Consider the following 21085-nt stretch of genomic DNA (forward strand, 5'->3'; position numbering starts at 1 on the left):
TAGCCATCCTACTAAGTGCAAGTGACGGTCCTACCCGCACAATCACGAAAGAGGAAGCAAAACTTCAACCTATTATCTACCACGTTCAAAGGTTAACTTATCCTAAATACTTAGAAATTTCAAAAAGATAAGGAAAACCTCCACGCAGGTCAGACGTAGGTAAAGTTTAGCCATCCTACTAAGTGCAAGTGACGGTCCTACCCGCACAATCACGAAAGAGGAAGCAAAACTTCAACCTATTATCTACCACGTTCAAAGGTTAACTTATTCTACACTTGGAAAATTGCTAATTTAAACTAAAGTATGCAAGTCATATAACGTTTATAAAGCAAGGAATCCAGAGAAAGTAGCGGTCTTACCCGCAGAAAGATTTATATTTCACAATGATTCATTACAAGAATGGCCGGGTAACTACCCGCCTACAAGAAAATAAATCTATACAAGCTAAATCTATCCTAGCAGTGGGAAGGGATCTTCAGGATCAGGCTTCAGGGCCACTTCCACTTGGACCCGCACCATCAGTAGAACGTGGCGGTTCAAGGAAAGCTTTAAGGATAGCTAGCCCATCATCAGCAGCAGCAACTTGGTTCACCTTCTCCACCACCGGATGCGGGAAGGCGGCATACTGATTCACTGCTTGGTCGTAAACAGCTTCAGTATCAACATTATACAAAAGGAAGTTGGAAGGCGGGATGCCTTTCTCAACGAACCCTAGACCAAGCAGGAAGCCGGCCTTTTCCCCATCCTCGTGAGAAGCGTTGAGGGCTGCGCTCATTGCATCATCATAAGACGTCTCTGAGAAGACCCGATGCACAACCTACAAGAAAATATACAAGTATCAGAACCTTTTCTATTTACAAAGAAAAGCGTAAAGAAATAAAAAGCATACCTGAGACAACGCTTCTCGAAGAAGCCATTCATTGGCAACCAGAGCTTATTGGAGGGCAGCTTGAGCTTCGTTACGGGCGCGTTCGGCTTCACTCTTGTTAAGGTTGGCAAGCAACACTTCTTTAGCCGCAGCCTCTTCGACGCCCTTTAGCTTCCGCTCAGTATGGTCAAGCACCCCCCTCTGGTCCAAGATCTCCTGGAGCTTTTTGGCGTCTTCCATCGCCAAGGCATCATGAGCCTGCTGGAGAGCCTCTAATTTGGCTTTAAGCTCTTCATTCTCCACGCGTAGAGGCTCAGCAACAGCTTCAGCCTTGGTGGCCCTCTCAGTTGCGTTCCTTGCAGTTTCCTTAGCCAGCCGAAGCTGTTCATTAACAGCTTGGGCAGCCTTGGAACGGGCCTCGAGCCGGGCCTGAACTTCAACCTCGAGGGCCTTGAAGGCCTTCTCCTTTTCCGCAGCAGCTGCGGTAAGCCTTTGGTTCTCCTCCCGGACAGCCCGCGCCTGAGCCACTTCTTTAATGCGAGCTGCTTTCAACTTGTCGTTTTCACGACAAAGCAGCTCGACGCGCGGCTGCATCCGGGCCAGGAGAACCCGAAGCTCATTGCTTAGCCTACTCTCTTGGTAGCTAGCCATGGCTTCCCCCAACGCACCACTAGGAGCAGCGTGACGAGCCCACTCCACGCACTCCACAGGGGTGCAAAGGGTTGTGCCTCGGCGAATGTTCCATCGTGGAACATACACTTCATTGGAATCCGACACTGCAAAAAACATAAAGCAGTTAGGAAAAGATGATAAAAAAAAATAATAATAATAATATATAAAATGGGCCAAAAGAACCCTACGCACCTGTAGGGTCAATAACAGGCCGATAGCCGCCAAACCCATCACCTGAACCCAAGGGAAATCCATCCAAAAGGTCAGGCAGATGGGAAGGAGGCAGAGGTTGGCGATAAGCCCCATTCATACCTGAAGGTTCGGCCGTCGTTGCCGATGACGGAGGCATGGTAGAAGCCGCCGCGGTCGCCGCCGCGGAATTCGCAGCAAAAGTAACCGCCGGCTCGGTGAAAGATGTGGTAAAAACAGCACTCACAGCCGGCGGTGACGTCATCACAGCTGGAACGGTCGGCTCAAAGGAGTGAGCAACTGAACCATCGGAGGCAGGCGCAGGCGCCTGGGTCGTCGCCTCAGGTAGGCTGACCAAGCCTACCGTCATTGGCGGAGAGGTACTCCTCTGCGCTCCACCCTGGAATGCGTCAACATCCACGCCTGCGTAAAGAAGATAAGTGTTAATGATAAGAGCTATGAAGTTAAAAGTAAAATTCGTACTTACGGGTTTTCTTGAGCCTGAAAGTACGGACGGGCGGGGATGAACCCGATGGAGCCGGCCTCTTCACGCCGGTCACCGTTGTCATCCTGGCCTCCCCGGAGGTGACAATCGTCGCAGCCTCCGGAGCGGTGGTCTTACCACCACCGGGATTCCCCGCCACCTCTTCGCTCTCGGTCTCCGAATCAGACCGAGGCACCGGATCGGCAGTGGAGGCCACCTTCTCCTTTCCCTTCCCGCCGACAGCCTTCTTCTTCCGCACCAACGGAGGACCATCTGCGGATTCCTCATCAGAACATACGATTAAAGGAATTCCAGCAGAGGTTTCAACATTGAGGGGTCGAGGGTTGAATAGCGCCTTACCTGGCCGCCTGGCGCTAAGGATCTCGTGGCCTAGCGGGTAGACCTCCACGAACCGATCCGCCGTTTGTTGTAGGATGGGCAACTCGTTCTCGTCTAGAGCACGAGTACCCATCCGAGCGGGACCGTCAGCCTCCCGCGGGTTCAGGAGCGACTGCAAGTCGTTCCCCTCTGAAATAAACAGGAAAAAAGTTAGAAGAGATTCTAAATCAACAAAAAGAAACAGAGCATACCGTAAGGAACAGAGTTCGAACCGTATTCAAGGACGATTGGGATCTTTTGCGCATCCGCCTCCTTCCACACCCGGCTCATCCCCAGCATCACCATCCCGGACACCGCAAACCGGCAAACCGGAGATTGGACTCGGGATATCTTCGAAAACCATTCCGCCTCCTCGTAGTTGGAGGCGTGAAGGCTGGGAAGTGCTTGCCCGTTCTTGAATTTCATGGCAAGGGGGATGGCGCGAGCGGAGATGAAGAAGAACTCCCGCTTCCATGAGCGAAGACTGCGCTCGGTTGCGCAGATCTTCAAACCCTTAATCCGGGTTATCAATGTATACCACCCCTGGATGCACCTCCAAGAGTAGAAGGTCATCAGGCGGTCAACATAGGGCTCAATGCCCAGGATCCGGCACACCCACTCGAAGTGCCGAATCTTGGCAATCGCCATCGGGTGCACCTCGGTCAGGTGCACACCGTGCCTCTCAAGGACACGGTAAACAAACTTTGTCAATGGGAACCTAAGATTCCCATAAACAAAGAATGCAGCATAAACCCCGATCTTGCCTCTGGGGGCATCATACACCGTCTGGTGGGGTTCAGGAAACTCAGGCTCGAGAGACTCGAGCATGAACTTCCTGACGATGTACTGATACAGATCACCGGGCAGAGCACACTGGCACTCGCCAGCAGTACTCTTGTCATCGGCTGTAGACTCAAGATCACGAGACGACATCTTGCAAAAGAAAGAAGAAAACGATTTCAAGAGAATGCTCGACTGAAAGATGAGTATTCGCCGGAAATCGTTCTAAAGATGAAGAGAAGAGTGAAAGTGTGGATTACAAAGAACCCTCTCCCCCTTTATATACTAATCGCAATTAATGCGATGAATTTAATGCGGAAGAGAGAGAAATCGAAGGTGCAATGAAACTATGACACGTGGCAAAAAGCAGGCTGTCAACAGCTGTTGACAGGACGCATACCATTAAATTCGCGGCCACGCGCCCGAAAAATCGCACCCACGCGCCTGAAAAAGCGTCTGGAATGACCATGTACTGTCACGTCACCATAACTTCCTTCACGTCCTGACACAGTCAGAAGAAACCGTCGCACGACGTTTCAGAGGTTTGGATTGTTCTTATCCTTTCACCAACCTTTCGAATTTCAAAATTCAAAAATATTCAAAAGTAAGCGGGAAAATACCCCTTACCTTGGCAACCAAGTAACCGTAAGACGGATGCGGGTACAGTGTTAAGGCAAAACCCTTCACATACCTAGCACCCGCAGGGAATTGAAGCCAAGAATAACTTGGCAACCAAGTAACCGTAAGACGGATGCGGGTACAGTGTTAAGGCAAAACCCTTCACATACCTAGCACCCGCAGGGAATTGAAGCCAAGAATATCCCGGCAACAAAGTAACTATAAGACGGGTGCGGGTACAGTGTTAAGGCAAAACCCTTCACATACCTAGCACCCGCAGGGAATTGACGCCAGGAATACCTTGGAAGTAAAGTAACCGTAAGACGAGCGCGGGTACAGTGTTAAGGCAAAACCCTTCACATACCTAGCGCTCCGCAGGGAATTGAAACCAAGAAGGATCTTCTGGGCAATGCTTACGGAAACGGAAATAACATCCCCGCATAGCGGGAACGTCGAGAACTACATTGTTTGAGGCTCCAGGATGGAATTGGTGGTTTTAACATAATTGATCACTATGTTCAAAACTACCAAAACCTCAGGGAGAATCCACACAAGTGGGACTCAACGCTCCTGACTTGCGAGGAGGTTACAGACCTACCCGCATCATACCCAAAGATCAAGCAGGAAAGTCGGGAATTTCTGCAAGTGACAAGGACTTCCGCGGGAAGAATCCCCATGGAAAACCTTAAAAAACCCTTTTCAAAACCCTTTGCTTAAGTCCAAAAGTTCACCTCACTTTATTAAACATTCATGAGAAGAACATTGGACTGGGGGGACTTGAAGAGGTAGGTCCCAGCAGAGCCCAGTTGGACCCGCAAGACTCACCTTGAAAAGGGATGTCTGCGCAGAAACCAACTGGATCGCAGGACCAACCATGCTCAGAGACGTGACGTCCTTACGCGCAGTACGCAAGCTGTTCCCGCAGGAAATGCCTCCCAATGGTGAAGGATTCTGCCTGTTCCCGCAGTTGCGGATACAAGCCATCAGGGAAGGCCACCCGCGCAGCAAGGCTACACGCACAAGGCATTTAGCTCTCAATCACTCAGTGTCACCTGAAGGAATGAGCAAAGCCGGGAACAATCCCGCACAAGGGCGGGAGGGGGAATACTCCCGCCCAAATAAGCCAGTCCGTACGATACGGGAAGATCTTCTGTACTGTACCTGACGAGGTATGGGCAAAAGATCTGACTAAAGATACGACAACTTATTGACAACAGTATGGCGAGCAGCATGCTCCTGTACTGTATGTCACTATTAGCCGCTGCCTACTCACCAACTCCTGTCATACCACGTGCATAGCCGGCAGTTGGTGGAAAATGAATAGTACACAGCAGGCCTGGTCACTATCAGCCGCTGCCTACCCACCAACTACCAGCAGGGCACGTGCGTAGGCCACTGTTGGTGGAACAGGAATACTATTGCAGCCGGCCACACCTCCTTGGAAACCTACCTTCGGCTATAAATACCACAAATGGTATGACCATCATATCTTATCATATTATCATCATATTATACCTGATATCTGCTCTAGCAATCTCTTAATATACATTTATATTTAAAGAGCAATCTAGTCTGATTCTCACGCCGGAGGGTGGTCACAAGGAGGAACCCCCCCTTCTCAGTGACAAGCTCACGGTGTCTGTTTTGCAGGTTATCAGAAGAACCATCTTTACCGGGTCTAACCCCTCGTGGGAAACATCTATCTAACCCCCAGGTTACCCGTAATCTGCCCAAGGTTCACTTAGTGTTTCTTCAAAAACAATTGTATTGTATGGAATGTAACTCGTTACGTCATTGATTGACAGGTGAGACCAGCAGTAGACCTAACAAGAGGATCAAATCCTCATCATCAAAGGTTATTATTATTTATTATTACTATTATTATTATTATTATTATTAAACCCTAGCATGCTAAATTAGGCGCCATTGTTTAATTGTTAATTGAATTAGGGCTAATAATAATAATATACATGAATGACGTCATTGTTTCAAATAGTTTTATTAACGTGCTAACTGTGCGTATCAAATTGCGTAATTATATTATATACTAGTGTCATTATGTAATTACATGGTAGTTTAATTTAATTACACCATGTTATATATATAATTAGACTATATGATACGTTTTCTTTAGTTTGTACGTTAACTTTCCCCTAAACTTAATAATGTTGTTATCATTATACAGGAGGACCGTAGGGCTCAATCTTTTGAGGATGAAGATGTATATTATGTTGAAAACCACTTCAATGATGATGATGACCGCGACGGTATATGCTTAACTAATTACTAAACAATATGGCCGTGTGTATTCAGTATATATATATAGGATTGATTTCTTTTGAGAACCACTTTGAGTTTTAAGAACTCGAAAGAACTCAATGTAACAATTTTTTTTTCGAATTTTTTTTTACACATGTGTAATACGTAAGTGTAAGTGATGTACAAAAAATTACGGTACTTTTTTACACACCGAATCGACTTTTTACACATGTGTAACTAACGTTTAAACTTGTGTAATTATCAAAAATACTTATTCTCTCTCCTGCTTCATGTTTTTATTAAATTTAATCTCAACCACATATTTCATATCATTTAATTAAATGTGTGGTTCAAAATTGAGTTCTTAAAGTTCATAAAACTCACCATGGTTCTCAAAATAACCCTCCCATATATATATATATATATATATGTTTCTTAGTTTTGACTTATGATTTGACCGAATGAATGTTTAAGGTGATGGAGAGGAAAAGAGAGATTTTACCAAACTGGAACTTAAACCGGACCACGCCAATCGACCGTTATGGGCCTGCGCAGACGGTCGCATCTTTCTAGAGACTTTCTCCCCATTGTATAAACAAGCATATGATTTTCTTATTGCTATTGCAGAACCGGTCTGCAGGTATACATGTTCACAAAACAATAATAATAATAGTTAATAACTTAGTATGGAGTATTTAATTTGTTGTTAATATAAGATTTGATATATTGTTTATACTTGCAGGCCTGCATCAATGCATGAATACGACCTTACTCCACATTCGCTTTACGCTGCTGTTTCCGTAGGTCTAGAAACTGAAACGATCATTTCGGTGTTGAATAAGCTTTCAAAAACCAAGCTTCCGAAAGAGATAATTGATTTTATTCACGAGTCTACTGCAAATTATGGGAAAGTAAAACTGGTACTTAAGAAGAATCGGTATCTGGTCGAATCTCCTTTCCCCAAGGCAAGATAGTTAAAATATTCTTTTGTCGAAGTAAAGGCATTCGTTGTTGATATATTTTATATTAATCTGTGTTTTTGAGGCTTGTTTCCAGGTATTGAAGAGATTGTTAAATGATCCAGTGATATCACGAGCGAGGATTTTTAACGAGGTATGTGTTTATGTTTCATGGTGGATTAATTGCCAAATGTTAGAATTATATGCATGATTATAAAGTTCCGTTTTTTATATCGTTCAGGGAGGAGACGGTTTCACTGTTAGTAGATCAGTTGGTGAGCTTGAAGGTACACATGATGAGTTGCTAAATGAAGCGCAGCTGGCGGCTGCAACCGAAGAGAAAGAAGCTCATTCGTTTGAAATTGATCCTGCAAGTATACTTTCTCTCATCTCTTTGACTTTAGAATTTTGATTTGACCCGTCTTTTAATAATATATGTTTAATCTGTAAAGTTGATTTAACAAACTTACTTGGCAGGAGGAAAATGTAAAGCAACAATGCTTGCCAAGAGCTCTAAACTATCCGATGTTGGAAGAATATGATTTTCGGAATGATACCGTAAGTCTTCATTTGTTTTGACTGCTGACATGGCTTTTCATTGACATATTATTGGTTGAATCTTACATTGCAGATCAATCCGGACCTTGAGATGGAATTAAAACCTCAAGCACAACCACGGCCTTATCAAGAGAAGAGTCTCAGCAAGATGTTTGGAAATGGTATTGCAATAATATCCAAACCTTTGAACCTGTTCGACCCTTTGACCCGTTAGCACATTTAACCCATTTGCAGGCAGAGCAAGATCTGGCATCATTGTCTTACCCTGTGGTGCTGGAAAGTCATTAGTGGGAGTTTCTGCAGCCTGCAGAATAAAGAAAAGTTGTCTCTGTTTAGCAACAAATGCTGTTTCGGTTGACCAGTGGGCTTTTCAGTTCAAACTATGGTCAAACATACGGGACGAGCATATTTGTCGGTTTACATCGAATAGCAAAGAAAGATTCCATGGAAACGCTGGAGTCGTTGTGACAACTTACAACATGATTGCTTTTAACGGGAAACGATCAGAAGAATCTGAAAAGATCATTGAGGAAATAAGAAACCGAGAATGGGGTTTGCTACTCATGGACGAGGCATGATAATTTCTTGTGTGTTTTTTTTTACCTAAAATGCGTGAAACCAGACCGTTAATTTGGTTGTGTGATCGGTTGTTCAGGTGCACGTGGTTCCTGCACAAATGTTTCGTAAAGTCATTAGCATCACTAAATCTCATTGCAAGCTTGGACTTACTGGTATGCTTTTCAATAGTTTAATAATCCGTATTATTTTTGTCTAATGCAGAAATTATTAATCTTTATAATCTTATAATCTTTCAGCTACACTTGTTAGCGAGGATGAAAAAATTTCAGATTTGAATTTTCTAATTGGTCCAAAGTTGTATGAAGCAAATTGGTTGGATTTGGTCAAAGGTGGATTTATTGCAAATGTCCAATGTGCTGAAGTGTGGTGTCCAATGACCAAAGAGTTTTTTGCTGAATATCTAAAGAAGGAAAATTCTAAGAAGAAACAGGTATTATGTTTTAGAAAGTTTATTATTGTTATTAAACCTATATTTAACAATTGTTGATGTGTTGCCTTGACTGCAGGCACTATATGCGATGAACCCTAATAAGTTTAGAGCTTGCGAGTTTCTTATTCGGTTTCATGAACAGCAACGTGGCGATAAGATAATTGTATTTGCTGATAATCTTTTTGCGCTCACTGAATATGCGATGAAACTTTGCAAGCCGATGATTTATGGTGCCACAAGGTTCTTTCCTGCTTTTAGAAAAAATAATAATCGTTTATTCGTCTTGCGCGTTTAAGTATTGTATTTTGTTTGCAGCCATGTTGAAAGAACAAAGATATTAGAGTCTTTCAAAACCAGCAAGACACTCAATACTGTGTTCCTCTCAAAGGTACAACTTCTAAAAAGCCATTTTGGTATACAAACGCGTTGTATTGTAATGTTATTTGCGTGTATTATTAAATGTTATAGGTTGGTGATAATTCGATCGATATACCTGAAGCATATGTGATTATTCAAATTTCGTCTCATGCTGGTTCGAGGCGTTAGGAAGCCCAACGTCTTGGACGTATTCTCAGGGCAAAGGTACTTTTTAAGTTATTATCGCGCTTAATAACTTACATGGTTTTCTATATTTTATGGAAAAAATCTTATAATTAGTGTCGTTTTCATCCTGTTATTTGAGTATAGGGTCGTCTACAGGATAGAATGGCGGGAGGAAAAGAGGAACACAACGCCTTTTTCTACTCTCTAGTATCTACAGATACACAGGTAATATTATATCATTAGTATTATCATTAAGTGTTAACTATCGAACACCGAGTATATGTATATGCTAATTAATTAACCTTGATAATGCAGGAAATGTATTACTCAACTAAGAGGCAGCAATTTCTAGTTGATCAAGGTTATAGCTTTAAGGTAATAATATTTCATAGTTTCCATTATGAATAGACCCACAAAATGTCAATAGAAATGGGAGTTGATCTTTTTTTGTGATTTAACAGGTGATTACGGGCCTGCCTCCACCGGATGCAGGGTCAGAGTTGAGCTATCATCGTCTAGAAGATCAACTTTCTCTCCTCGGGAAGGTTTTGTGTCTTTCTCTCTACGATAACGTTTGTGTGCAGTTAAAACGGGTGCTGACTGATTGGTTTTATGACAGGTGTTAAGTGCTGGAGATGATGCACTAGGTTTGGAAATACTGGAAGCCGATACAGATGATATAGCACTTCAAAAGGGTCAAGTAAGTTGCCGCGTGGGGTCCATGAGTGCCATGTCAGGAGCTAAAGAGATCGTTTATCACGAGTTTGGGACCGGACAAAAAGGAGGCGTTGCAAAGAGCAAGCCTAAGAATCCAGCAAAACGACATCAACTGTTCAAGCAACGTTATGTACGAACATAGTTATGACAGTTGGATATGTCCCGAGACTTGTACAGAAAAGTGAAAGTTCTAAGAATATAAATCCACAAATTATCAGCATACAAATTAATTCTTAATAACATCAATTCCATATTGAGAAACAATCAGCATAAGAATAGGTTTAAATATGACAATTCAGTCCATCAACGATCCCTAGCTACTCGCGTTTTGTGTTATAGTGGCATTGGATGAATCCTTCTTATCATCTCTCCAAACCGCCCACACTTCATCAGTCCTAAACCTCTGAGTAAAAGTCGATTCTTCAAACGGAGTCGTGTTTCCATGCGCATATTCAAGAAGACCCGTATACGCAATCATTGCCCCGTTATCAATACAGTACCTATCATCAGTGGCAAACAGTTTCCCGCCCCTTTCACCACACATAACTTTCATCATCTCTTGCAACCGCACATTGCACCCGACCCCACCAACAATCAACACATCTTTCTTGTCACAGTGAGCCATCGCTCGTTCGGTAATCTCAACAAGCATAGCAAATAACGTTTCCTAAAACCAAAAAAATGAAATTAGCTCATTAACATTTAAATATCATAGTTTGTGTAACCATATAGATTATTCGTTTACCTGCAACGAGTAGCATAAATCTGCAGGGGTACACTCGTCATTTTTAAGCTTTTGTTCAGCCTCTGCTTCAATATAGCTTAATATTCCACTAAAAGACACATCCATTCCTTTTACGACGTAAGGAAGATCTATAAACTTTTCTCCTTTTTTAGCAAGCTGAATAAAGTTAGATTTATCTTCAATACATAAATCTAAACAAGAGTATTGAAAACACAAATTCATACCTGCTCGATGTTGTACCCTGGACTTGGATCATTTGACAACATTAAAACCCTAGCAAATCGGTCCAAGCAGTTACCAATTGCTATATCAATCGTCTCACCGAAAATACGGTATCTGCCCTCGCTGTATGCAATTACCTAATAATAAAAAGCAAAACAAAAAAATCAATAATGATAATAAGTTAATAATAATAATACTGGTGAAGTTACCTGCGTGTTTCCACCACTAACGTAAAGAACAACAGGATCATCCGCACCGGTGACAACCCGTCCCATTTCAATATGAGCAACACAATGATTCACACCCACAATAGGAATCTTCCATAACTGCGAAAGAACGCGTACAACAATGGCGGCAACCTGCAACGGCGCACCCATTCCGGGACCTTTAGTGTAACAAAGACAGTTAACATCTTTCAACGTGATTTGAGCGGTTTCAAGAGCTTCTTTGACTAACGGAAGAACGTGTTCGAGATGGTGATGCGCGGTTTCCCGAGGGAGAAATCCTTGACCGGGAGGAGTGATGTAAGTATGACGTGGGTTCGATAAGATTGTACCGTCTAAAGTCACGACACCGACACCGATCTTGTTGGCTGATCCTTCAAACCCTAATGCTATCATTCTCTTCATCTCTATAAAAATAAAAAATAAATAATAAATAAATAAAAAAAACCTGGGTCAAATTCTATCAAAAAAAGCATAAAAATCAAGTCTTGTACATGTATGAGAAAACAGGTGTTTTCTCTAGGGGTGAGCACGGTTCGGTTATTAGGCAAAACCAAAACCAAAGTCATCGCTTTTTTGAATATACAAATAGTTCGGTTTTCAGATTTTCGGTTTCGGTTCGGTTATAGTCGGTTTTTTTTCAATTCTATTAGACATTGCAAAAATATTTTAAAAATAAAAATGATTAATTTAAGCTTGTAAAAGCGTATTAGAGTACCACATGTATATTGAATTAATAAAAACATAGGCTCGTGTTACGTTGAGCCATACCATAGTTACCTAATTCGCGGTTCGTTCCGGTACGGGTACGCAGTTCGGGTACGCAATTCGCTAAAGGTAACGTATTCGGTTCGAAAGGGGGTAGGCTCATTTCGGTACGAACCGGTACGGTGTACCATGTAGTTCGGTTCGATATACCCAAATCAAAAAATAGTTATTTATAATTTATACATATATAATGTTATAATTTTACACTTTTTAATAGTTCTTTTGTAAAAACTAAAAAATTATAAACTAGGACTAAATCAGAAAAGTGAAAGAGTGGGAGGGTTAAATATCAAAAACCCAAAGTTAATAAGCCCTAAAAAGCTAAAATAACAAAACGCACAGTCGCCATTTCTTCTTCTTCTTCCGTCTTTCCGGCCACTCTCTTCTTCTTCTTCGTATTTCCGGCATAAAATGAACCACCTTTTTGCTCCGTATATCTCTAAAAATTAGTCTATTTCGATCGATTAAAAGCGATTGGATTTGGAACAGCGATTTCAATTGCGTAGGTTCGGTGCATGATGTGGATTTGGATCGCCGAATCGGGCTTAATCGGAACGTCAAATTGACCGAAATCGGAACGCCGAACCAAAGCGATTGAATTCGCTTTCGAATTCCGATTCGGTACGAACCGATCCAATACGAAATTCGCGGCTAGGGTAGCGAATTAGGTAACTATGAGCCATACAAATACAAAGTTGCTAGAAGTAGAGAGTTTAAAGTTCAGCACAGTTTTTAATCAAAAAACACCAAAAGTTTAGTCGCAATCCTTATACATCATCATGTTCATCTTCAAAGTTTAGTCTTAGTCTTCATCATTTTCATAATCTTTATCACCATAAACCGGTTCGGTTCGGTTTTTTTCGGGTTTTTAAAGATGAAAAACCGAACCGAAACCAAAAATTCAGTTTTTCAAAAAAAAAAAACTAAAAAATTAACCATCAGTTAATGCTTCGGTTTGGTTTTTTCGGTTTTCTGCTCAACCCTAATTTACACATTGTGGAATTTTATCAAACAGTTGGTGTGCACCTTTAAACTTATCTACAGTTCATTATAAAAAGGTTTATAATTTTCACCATGTGTGATGTGGGTAATTAAGGTTTGATTTTAACTTCAAGTAATATGATTTTGCTTGGGAAAAAACAGTGTAAAAGACCTAGGGTTTGGATGCAAGTAGCATATGAAGTTAAGAATCAATTAGTGACATAATATTGTGAATAATTGAATAATATGAAGCTGGAATATGGAAGGTAAGAAGTAGAAGGAAGTACCTGAACAGTTTCCGGCAAAGAACAGCTCGCCGGCGGTTGACTGGCGGCGGGATTAGTAGCAGTTGAAAGAAAGAGAGATAATATGTGATAAGAGGCTCGCCAGTCAGCCCTGGAATCTTAATTAAAGTATTTTGGTCGGGCCGACTAGATTCTTAGAGTGTGACGATTATTATATAAAATTAATTGGTACGTCTATTGGACGAGTCGTACACTCATTTTACAAGTGAGAGGTAGGGGGTTTCAATCTCACTATCACCAATTTATATGAGAGATATGAGGGATGACCTTGGCCTGCCTGGGTTCGAGTCTTGATCTCACCCGGTTTTACCGGCTCCTCGCTGTCGTGCCATTTGGCGGGCGTGGGGGTCGGTTTTATCCGGTGAATCCCTCAATAGGTGGACCGCTAGGGGCTCCGTCCGTCCGGGCTAGTGGCCGGCTCGGGCTACCTTTAGCCAATAGGGGCCGCGTACGGAGTACCCGACGTTACTTAGTTGGTTCGTTCAAAAAAAAATTGGACGAGGCACTAAACTGGTTGGAACAATTTTTTATGAAAATTTTGGTACTTTTCTTATACATTATTATATTTTAATTTTACTTATAATTAGTTTTTCGTTTATAAGTTTTAAAAATACAAAGTTTTACAAAATTCTGAATACTCTTTATCTGCGTGCCGATATAAATTTTATTAAAAACCAAGTGGCTAAAATTTATATCGAAGTTTTTTGACACCGCTTGGTTTTGAATAAATTTATGTGAGCTTGTAGATAAAAAAAACACGTCTTAACGGTGTATTCGAGATTTTGTAAAAAAATTATACTGCAAAAAGTTATAAGAGAAAAACTAACTATGAGTAAAATTAAGTGTAATCTATAATATATATAAACGAAGATCCAAAAATCCTATGTGTCGCGATGTGGTCGCTCCCCCCTTTTTTTGGAGTCATCAGATTTGCTTGATTTTTAAATGGAGTCTTATCATGCATTTGACCCGAATTCATGGGTATGGATCTTACCAAACCCAGATATTCCTTAAACGGGTTATAACATCTCATTAAATAAAAAATTATTCTCACCAAATTAATGATGTAAAAATCCTATAAAATAGGATATACTAAAAATTAATATCTTATTTATTTTAAAAAAAGATATATATTATTTAAATTAAAAAACCAATTTTATAGTAAAAAAATAAACGGGTCATGGGTCTCATTAAACCATAGGTATATTATTAACTTTCATAAATATTATTTATAATTAAAAAAAACAATTTTATAGTAAAAAAAATAAACGGGTCTTGGGTCTCATAAAAAACATATAGATTTTAAACCGGGTTATAACATCTCATGTGAAACAATTTATCATCAAACCATAAGTATATTATTAACTTTGATACAATAAAAAAATATAAATTCAAAAAATAAATAAATATTAAAACAAACAATATAAAACAACCCCGTAATACAGGGGATAAAAACTAGTACTATAATATTTGAAAAAGTAAAAAAGTTGTAAAAATGAAAACAATTGTGTCTACTAATTTCCCCGATCTATCTGTTCCTCACATTTTATTCATTAAATAATTCGTCTCGGCATTTTCTATTCCTTAATTATTCATCCCTTATAGTTTGGTGTCATACGTCTTCTTCTAAATGGCCAATAAAAATACTCATTAGTGGTTGTGTTTTACTCATCCTAAGTAGATTGTGGTGGACATTTGAAGAAATACTCGTAACTCTCTTTTGAAAATGGACAATTTCAAAATTTCCCTTACAATTACTACCCCTAAACTCTCATAAAATAACATAAACAAACCATAGTTGAAATGTTATGTAGGGTAAAATTATTGAATTACCCAACATATATTATTTTTTATGATTATAAAATATATGTTATGTTATATGCTGGAAATGTTATTGTTATAATCTTTGTAAATGGCGTATTAAAGCTTCTACATTGGGAATTTCGGATGAACAAGTCGAGCTTAGGCCGCATCTGCTTACTGACAAACCCATTGGACTATTGGAGCGAGTCTTTTAACCTCGGTCCAGATTTTCAAACGCAAACAAAAAGGCTGGTAATGGTAATGATAATGAGGATACCAACTAGCTTCAATCTTAGCCCACAACCGAACATCCAGCCCAAAGCCATTATTCTCATTTCTAAATACAACACGAAACATAAAAAAAAATGTATAATTTCAATGGTTCTAATTAGTGATATAGATATCGTTGGTTGCTAGTCGGACGGTGAAGTGAGGACTGACGATTAATCTGTTATAAGCATGATTAATCGGATCAAACTTTAATGTATAATTTTAAGTTATATATATACACGAGCACATTTTTACTTGTAACTTTCAGTTTTATATATACACAAACACATTTTTGCCGAAAATTAGGTAGGATCTTACTAGAAATCACTGCTTTTAGTGGAACCTTGTCGGAAAACGTCGATTAAGTCTGATTAATCCTTATTTTGGCAAGATTTGACCATCAGTCGATTAACTAACATATTAGCCCAAAATTAATCATTGTGAATGGGGACTAGTGATTAATCGACATCTAGTTGGGTTTTTCACAACACTGGTTCTAATAGCCACCTTCTCTTTTAATACTAGCCACCATAAAAATAAATATCACCAGTGAAACTATTTTGGTATTTATTCTTCCAATACGACTAATTTCAACATACGACACTTTAACCAAAACCGGTTTTAATACGCTTAAAACACGAGATATTTGACTAAAACTCATTTTACTTAGCACCCGTTACCCATGTTATACCAAAAAGAAATTAGGAAAGCCTTGTATAAAAACTTATAATTGTCAAAGGACTAATTTGCAATACGAGAATAATACGGGGGCATCTTTGCAAATTCCAAATTTCCAAATTCATGCATTCATTTCATTCTCATAATTTCATCAAATCAACAATTTCCAATTTATTACCATTTTCAAAACCAATCTTAAAAATTGAAATCAGAAGCTAATAACACCTTTCCAATTCTATAGATCAACTGTAACAAATCGAACGATTCGATACGATACGATTTGGTTTATGATCGTTTGATAATTTGTACGTGCACGTAACATAACAACTCGATACAATGAGTAAGGCCGCTCAGGATCAAGTGGACAAAATGAAGTACCGGAAGAGCTACCGGAACGTATGGCACACCGATCTCATCAGCACCATGGCTGCCGATACTCCTTGTAATTAATATCCAATATATTTTGTTTCATTTTGGTTAAATCCATTCTAATTTTTTCGTATTGTACGTGTTTGTTGTTGTAGATTGCTGCTTCGCGTTCTTCTGGTAATTAATCGCCTTCGTCATATCCAATCGGTTTGATTCTATCATGTTTATCATCCAGATCGAGTATGATGTGTTTGAAATTAACCTAACACGGTTCTAACCGAACCTAACTGAATTTCAACTAATAGTGTTTCTTTTTAGTCCCTATAGTCCTATACTATATATAAATGTGGGCCATCGGGTGGACAAAAGTGATACTGAACTAATTTTGACGTTATTTTACTAATTTCGTGAAACTAACATTAAAAGTGACGGAAGGTTAATCATGTATCATGTGGTGGCGTTGATAGCCGAAAGACAAGGGTACATGTACCAATCAGCCAGAGGGTTCTGATGGTTGAGTGTTAATGTGCCTTATGTCAAAGGCTTGATGAACTATCGAGCTGGGTGGGGGGGGGGGAGGGTTTCTCACTAGAAGCAGCATTTGTATTCTTGCGGGGCAGTGGTAAGGCTGTCTAAGTCTTACCCTCCTCAGACCCTACCATAGCTTTGCTATTGGTTGGATTTACTGAGTAAGATTTTCACTTGGTCGGATTAGGAATTTTCAAAGCGTATCGAATGGTTTGGTTACAATTCTTACTCGAAACTGGCCTGAAAAAACTTGATAACTGGACTGTAAGCTGGTTTTTTAAAATTTATTTTTAAGAATATACAACATAGTAATACGACACAGTTCGGTTTTGATTTTTAACAATCGAAACATTATCATTATCATTTCTTTATTGTTATCATATATTTTATGTTTCTCTTTTTTATTATTATAAAGCCCAAACCGTGAACCCAAACGAAGTCAGATCAATGACTTAGTTTTGTCAGGTTTTAATTATCAATGATTTGATTTTCGTTACTAGTGATTTGACTCACGACTTGATCCAAAAATAGCCAAAACCAAACTATGAACACTCGTTTTTGTAATGCTTATGGTTCTATGCTCATCTTCTTATTTGTTAATACTTGTGATGACAATTCTTGGCTAGACTTTTCTTTAGCCAACTAATTTCTTAAACATATCAATTATACAGTGGACCATGCGCGTCGTACATGCTTCGTAAGCGAGCCCTCTATGGTGACATGTCAAGGTAAATTACTAATTTTTAACCATCATTCAAACATCAGTAACTATGGAGATTATTCATATCAAACATTATTAATCATCTGATACAGGTACACATGCTGCGGTGGATATATGCCTTGCAGCGGAAAGTGTGGAGAACGAAAATGCCCTGCATTTTGCCTTTGCACAGAGGTATATAAACTACAATTGCTGTTTAAAAAGAAATATATAAACTATAATCATTTTGTTAACTATTGTTTTTATTTTATGTTTATTATGTAATTTTTAGGTGTTCTTCTGCTTTGGAAACTCGGTAGCATCCACACGATTCATGCTGCAAGACGAGTTTAACATACAAACAACAAAATGCGATAACTGTATCATTGTAATCTTTCCTTTCTTTGGTCTTTTGCATTATTAGTTGACCAATATCTTGACCATCTTGATTATATTGCATTTAGGGCTTCATGGTTTGCCTCCAACAAGTCGCGTGCATATTCTCCATTATCGCGTGCATTGTTGGAAGTGAAGAGCTCAATGAAGCATCCCAGTTGCTGAATTGCTTGGCCGATCTGGTTTTTTGCTCGTAAGCGGATTTTTAACTTTTATATATCTGGTTAAAACAAATCAGGCGTGGGATTTGATACAAATGAAATTAACCTGCTAAACTTACAAATAACCAGAGTGATTATTATTACTCTATAGTTTTAAACTAGCTAGTAATTACGATTCAAAACATAAGTAGAGTAGTTACAATTACTCTAGTTAAAATAACTGTAATAATAGTTCAGAAACATTACTCTAGTTATTTGTACGTTTTTCGCTTTAAATATGTTATAAGTTATACATTATATGCTAAATGTTGTCACTCTTGTGATTTGCTTTTGTAGGGTCTGCAGTTGCATGCAGGTATGCTAATATGTTGTTCTCTATTGGATTTTCATTATTATTATTATTATTTTAAATAATTGTATGAACTTATTATATACATTTGGTAATAATAATTTAACAGACACAACACAAAGTTGAAATGGACAAAAGAGATGGGAAATCTCAAATCCGTCCAATGGATGTGCCACCTATCCAAGAAATGTCAAGGATTGACCAGTCATATCATGGCGGACCGCCACATATGCAATATGGTCAACCACATTATGGTCAAGGGTACTCGTCTGCCGGCTATCCTCAACAACCTCAAGGATACCCGCCAATGTATCCTCCAGCAGGGTACCCGCCTCAACATCAAGGGTACCCTCCGGTGGTGTATCCTCCACCACATCAAGGGTACCCTTCTCCAGCATATCATTCTCAACCTCCTCCTCCGCCTCCGCCTCATGATGGTCAAGGCCACCCGCCACCACCGCCAAATCAACAAAAATAAATTGTTACAATGTCGTTATTCTGCAAGAAAATATGGTAACATTTTCTTGATTATTTCTGCTTATACTGAAATTTTATGTGACATGTTAGTCAAATTCAACGTTGTTTGTTTAGTATGAGAGATATTGGTTAGTATCGTTAACGTGTTTTGGGTGTTTGTGGTTGTAGATGAGAGAAGAACTGCACCGTCAGTTGTGTTTTGGTGAGAGATATCTAACGATGAGCAAACACTATGGGAAATTTCCGTTCACGGCGACTAAAAATAAAGTTTTAAGAGTTCTTGATGAATAAAACAATCAATATTGATTGTTACAAGGGATTAGATGCTAGACATTGGTTGTAACTTCTTCATATTTGATACTTGTTACTATTCCTAATAATATATCCTAGTTATTACAGTGACATATTTGTCAATAAGATGATAAACATAAGAAAAGATAAAATTATTTAACAAATAATAATTATATTGGAAGATGCTATTAAAACACCTATATTTGTTTAAAGAGAGGTATGTGTAAGAGAGAAAGTGTATGCAAAAAGATTGTCTGGATAGCCAATGCCATAATCATGTTTTTATAGAAAACAAATTATTCTCATAACCGAATCGATACATTTAATGAAAAAAATATATAGCTAATAGCTAAGCCTTTACAAAGTTTATTATTTTAACACATGAATAATTCGTGTAATCAATTCGAATGTAATAATTGTTGTATATGGCACTATATGAGTTACCGGGTAATCATGTAAAAGAAAAGCAAAAATAACAAATTCTACAAAATCAGCTCTACTCAATGCGACACGATGAAGCTAGTTGCATAGCAGTGGATTCGTTTTCTCATTCTTGATGGTAACATTAAGAAAAACAGAAGGCATAAACTTACAAGTGAAGAAAAAGAAAATGTGACAGGGCGTTGGTGTTGGAGATCAAGCCTCGGACATAAAACAAATGAAATACAATGATTATATACGCATTTATATATACTAGTTGTAACTTGTTTTCTACTCTAACTCTAATTCCTATTAATACTTAAACACATAATGAATAAACTTTGAACTCTATCTCTAACTCGGACAATTATATCCTAACAACAAATTAACCATTTAATTTATTTAATTTTTATCTTTTTTATCTTTAAAGATTAAACTATTTATTTGATTCACTCATTCTACTTCTTAGCTAGTTATTCATGCTTAATCATCATTCACATGTAGTGGCGAAGCTTTGACTAAGATACTCAGGGGGGATCAAAATAAATTAAACAAATTCACAAGCGAGGGGGGTAGACTCAAATTTTCGATCGAAACGACTAAATTTACACTACATATACAAATTTCGAACAAGGACATATAAATTTACACTAAGGCGTAAAAAAAGGCGGGGCCGGGCCCACCCGTGTTCACATGTTAAATTAAGATTATATCATTAAGTTGGAAGTTGATTATTGATGGTAGCATCAACTCATTAGTTTAGAATAATAAAAGCCAATATATGGATCGTTAACATGTGTCACTTTCAAAAAAAATAATGTTTTTACCTTTACTTGTTATATTCTTTCAAAAATTGAATAAGCAAAATGCAACACTTCTAGAATGATATTATTAAATAAACAAATAGAACATTAGAACTTAGAACATCAAAAGTAAACCATAGGCCGACTCTTCTTTATTACAATAAATAAATAAAATGCTTTTGCTTTAGACCAAAAGGTTTTTGTGGGTATCTTTAACTTTTTCAATGATTAGGATTTTCGTTTTGTTCTTGTGTGCAACATTAAACATTGAGAGGTGCTAGTGACTCGTGTTTTGGCTTCGTGTATGATATGAAAGAAATCGCTTCTTTAATTTCAAGGATATATGATCGATTTGCCTCTAACTATCTTTCCTTTCACTGGAAGCTCCATCTTGCCAATATTTGATAATGTAACGAATCTGATTTATTCGTTTGCTTGTAGATAGTTTTTAATCAATCATATTTGTCATCTGGTGTAACTAAAACGACTTAGTGAGCCTGCTTTGTGTATGAAGGAAGGATGTAAAACAAAGGACTTGATGACATTAACTAGTTCACAATA

The 21085-nt window shown here is 38.9% G+C and overlaps 2 protein-coding genes and 1 pseudogene across 3 annotated transcripts; 2 read left to right on the plus strand and 1 right to left on the minus strand.

Annotated features, from left to right (window-relative positions):
• The first annotated feature begins 6150 nt into the window (after positions 1–6150).
• LOC143543183 (general transcription and DNA repair factor IIH helicase/translocase subunit XPB1-like) lies at positions 6151–10176 on the plus strand (annotated as a pseudogene). Its single transcript, XR_013137032.1, has 17 exons — positions 6151–6256; positions 6723–6888; positions 6991–7213; positions 7305–7361; positions 7449–7586; positions 7688–7765; positions 7839–7926; positions 8000–8337; positions 8421–8496; positions 8581–8774; positions 8851–9014; positions 9090–9162; positions 9243–9356; positions 9462–9542; positions 9633–9692; positions 9779–9862; positions 9937–10176. The product of XR_013137032.1 is annotated as a general transcription and DNA repair factor IIH helicase/translocase subunit XPB1-like (transcript).
• A 34-nt stretch (positions 10177–10210) lies between these two features.
• On the minus strand, positions 10211–13338 carry LOC143543212 (uncharacterized). The gene is made up of 5 exons (XM_077035583.1): positions 13262–13338; positions 11211–11632; positions 11004–11138; positions 10780–10935; positions 10211–10701 (listed from the first exon to the last, which is right to left on the minus strand). The coding sequence occupies exons 2-5, from the start codon at positions 11628–11630 to the stop codon at positions 10348–10350; spliced, it is 1065 nt and encodes a 354-aa protein (XP_076891698.1). The 5' UTR covers positions 11631–11632; positions 13262–13338; the 3' UTR covers positions 10211–10347.
• A 2959-nt stretch (positions 13339–16297) lies between these two features.
• Positions 16298–19011, plus strand: LOC143543185 (uncharacterized). The gene is made up of 8 exons (XM_077035556.1): positions 16298–16472; positions 16555–16576; positions 17599–17655; positions 17741–17822; positions 17920–18015; positions 18092–18216; positions 18521–18539; positions 18643–19011. The coding sequence occupies exons 1-8, from the start codon at positions 16367–16369 to the stop codon at positions 19009–19011; spliced, it is 876 nt and encodes a 291-aa protein (XP_076891671.1). The 5' UTR covers positions 16298–16366.
• Positions 19012–21085: the final 2074 nt, after the last annotated feature.

The sequence above is a fragment of the Bidens hawaiensis genome, unplaced genomic scaffold (genome assembly GCF_021521415.1).
Source record: "Bidens hawaiensis isolate Kalapana, Puna unplaced genomic scaffold, B.hawaiensis_p1.1 tig00013078_1, whole genome shotgun sequence".
Classification (NCBI taxonomy): Eukaryota; Viridiplantae; Streptophyta; class Magnoliopsida; order Asterales; family Asteraceae; genus Bidens; species Bidens hawaiensis.

Bases quoted from the DNA above. Each gene is read 5' to 3' on its own strand.
- LOC143543212 (XM_077035583.1), bottom strand. From the start codon at position 11,630: ATGAAGAGAATGATAGCATTAGGGTTTGAAGGATCAGCCAACAAGATC. The intron at 11,139-11,210 runs GTAACTTCACCA...TTTTATTATTAG, and splicing joins TTAGTGGTGGAAACACGCAG to GTAATTGCATACAGCGAGGG. The intron at 10,936-11,003 runs GTATGAATTTGT...AACTTTATTCAG, and splicing joins CAGGGTACAACATCGAGCAG to CTTGCTAAAAAAGGAGAAAA.
- LOC143543185 (XM_077035556.1), top strand. From the start codon at position 16,367: ATGAGTAAGGCCGCTCAGGATCAAGTGGACAAAATGAAGTACCGGAAG. The intron at 17,656-17,740 runs GTAAATTACTAA...CATCTGATACAG, and splicing joins CTCTATGGTGACATGTCAAG to GTACACATGCTGCGGTGGAT. The intron at 17,823-17,919 runs GTATATAAACTA...TGTAATTTTTAG, and splicing joins CATTTTGCCTTTGCACAGAG to GTGTTCTTCTGCTTTGGAAA.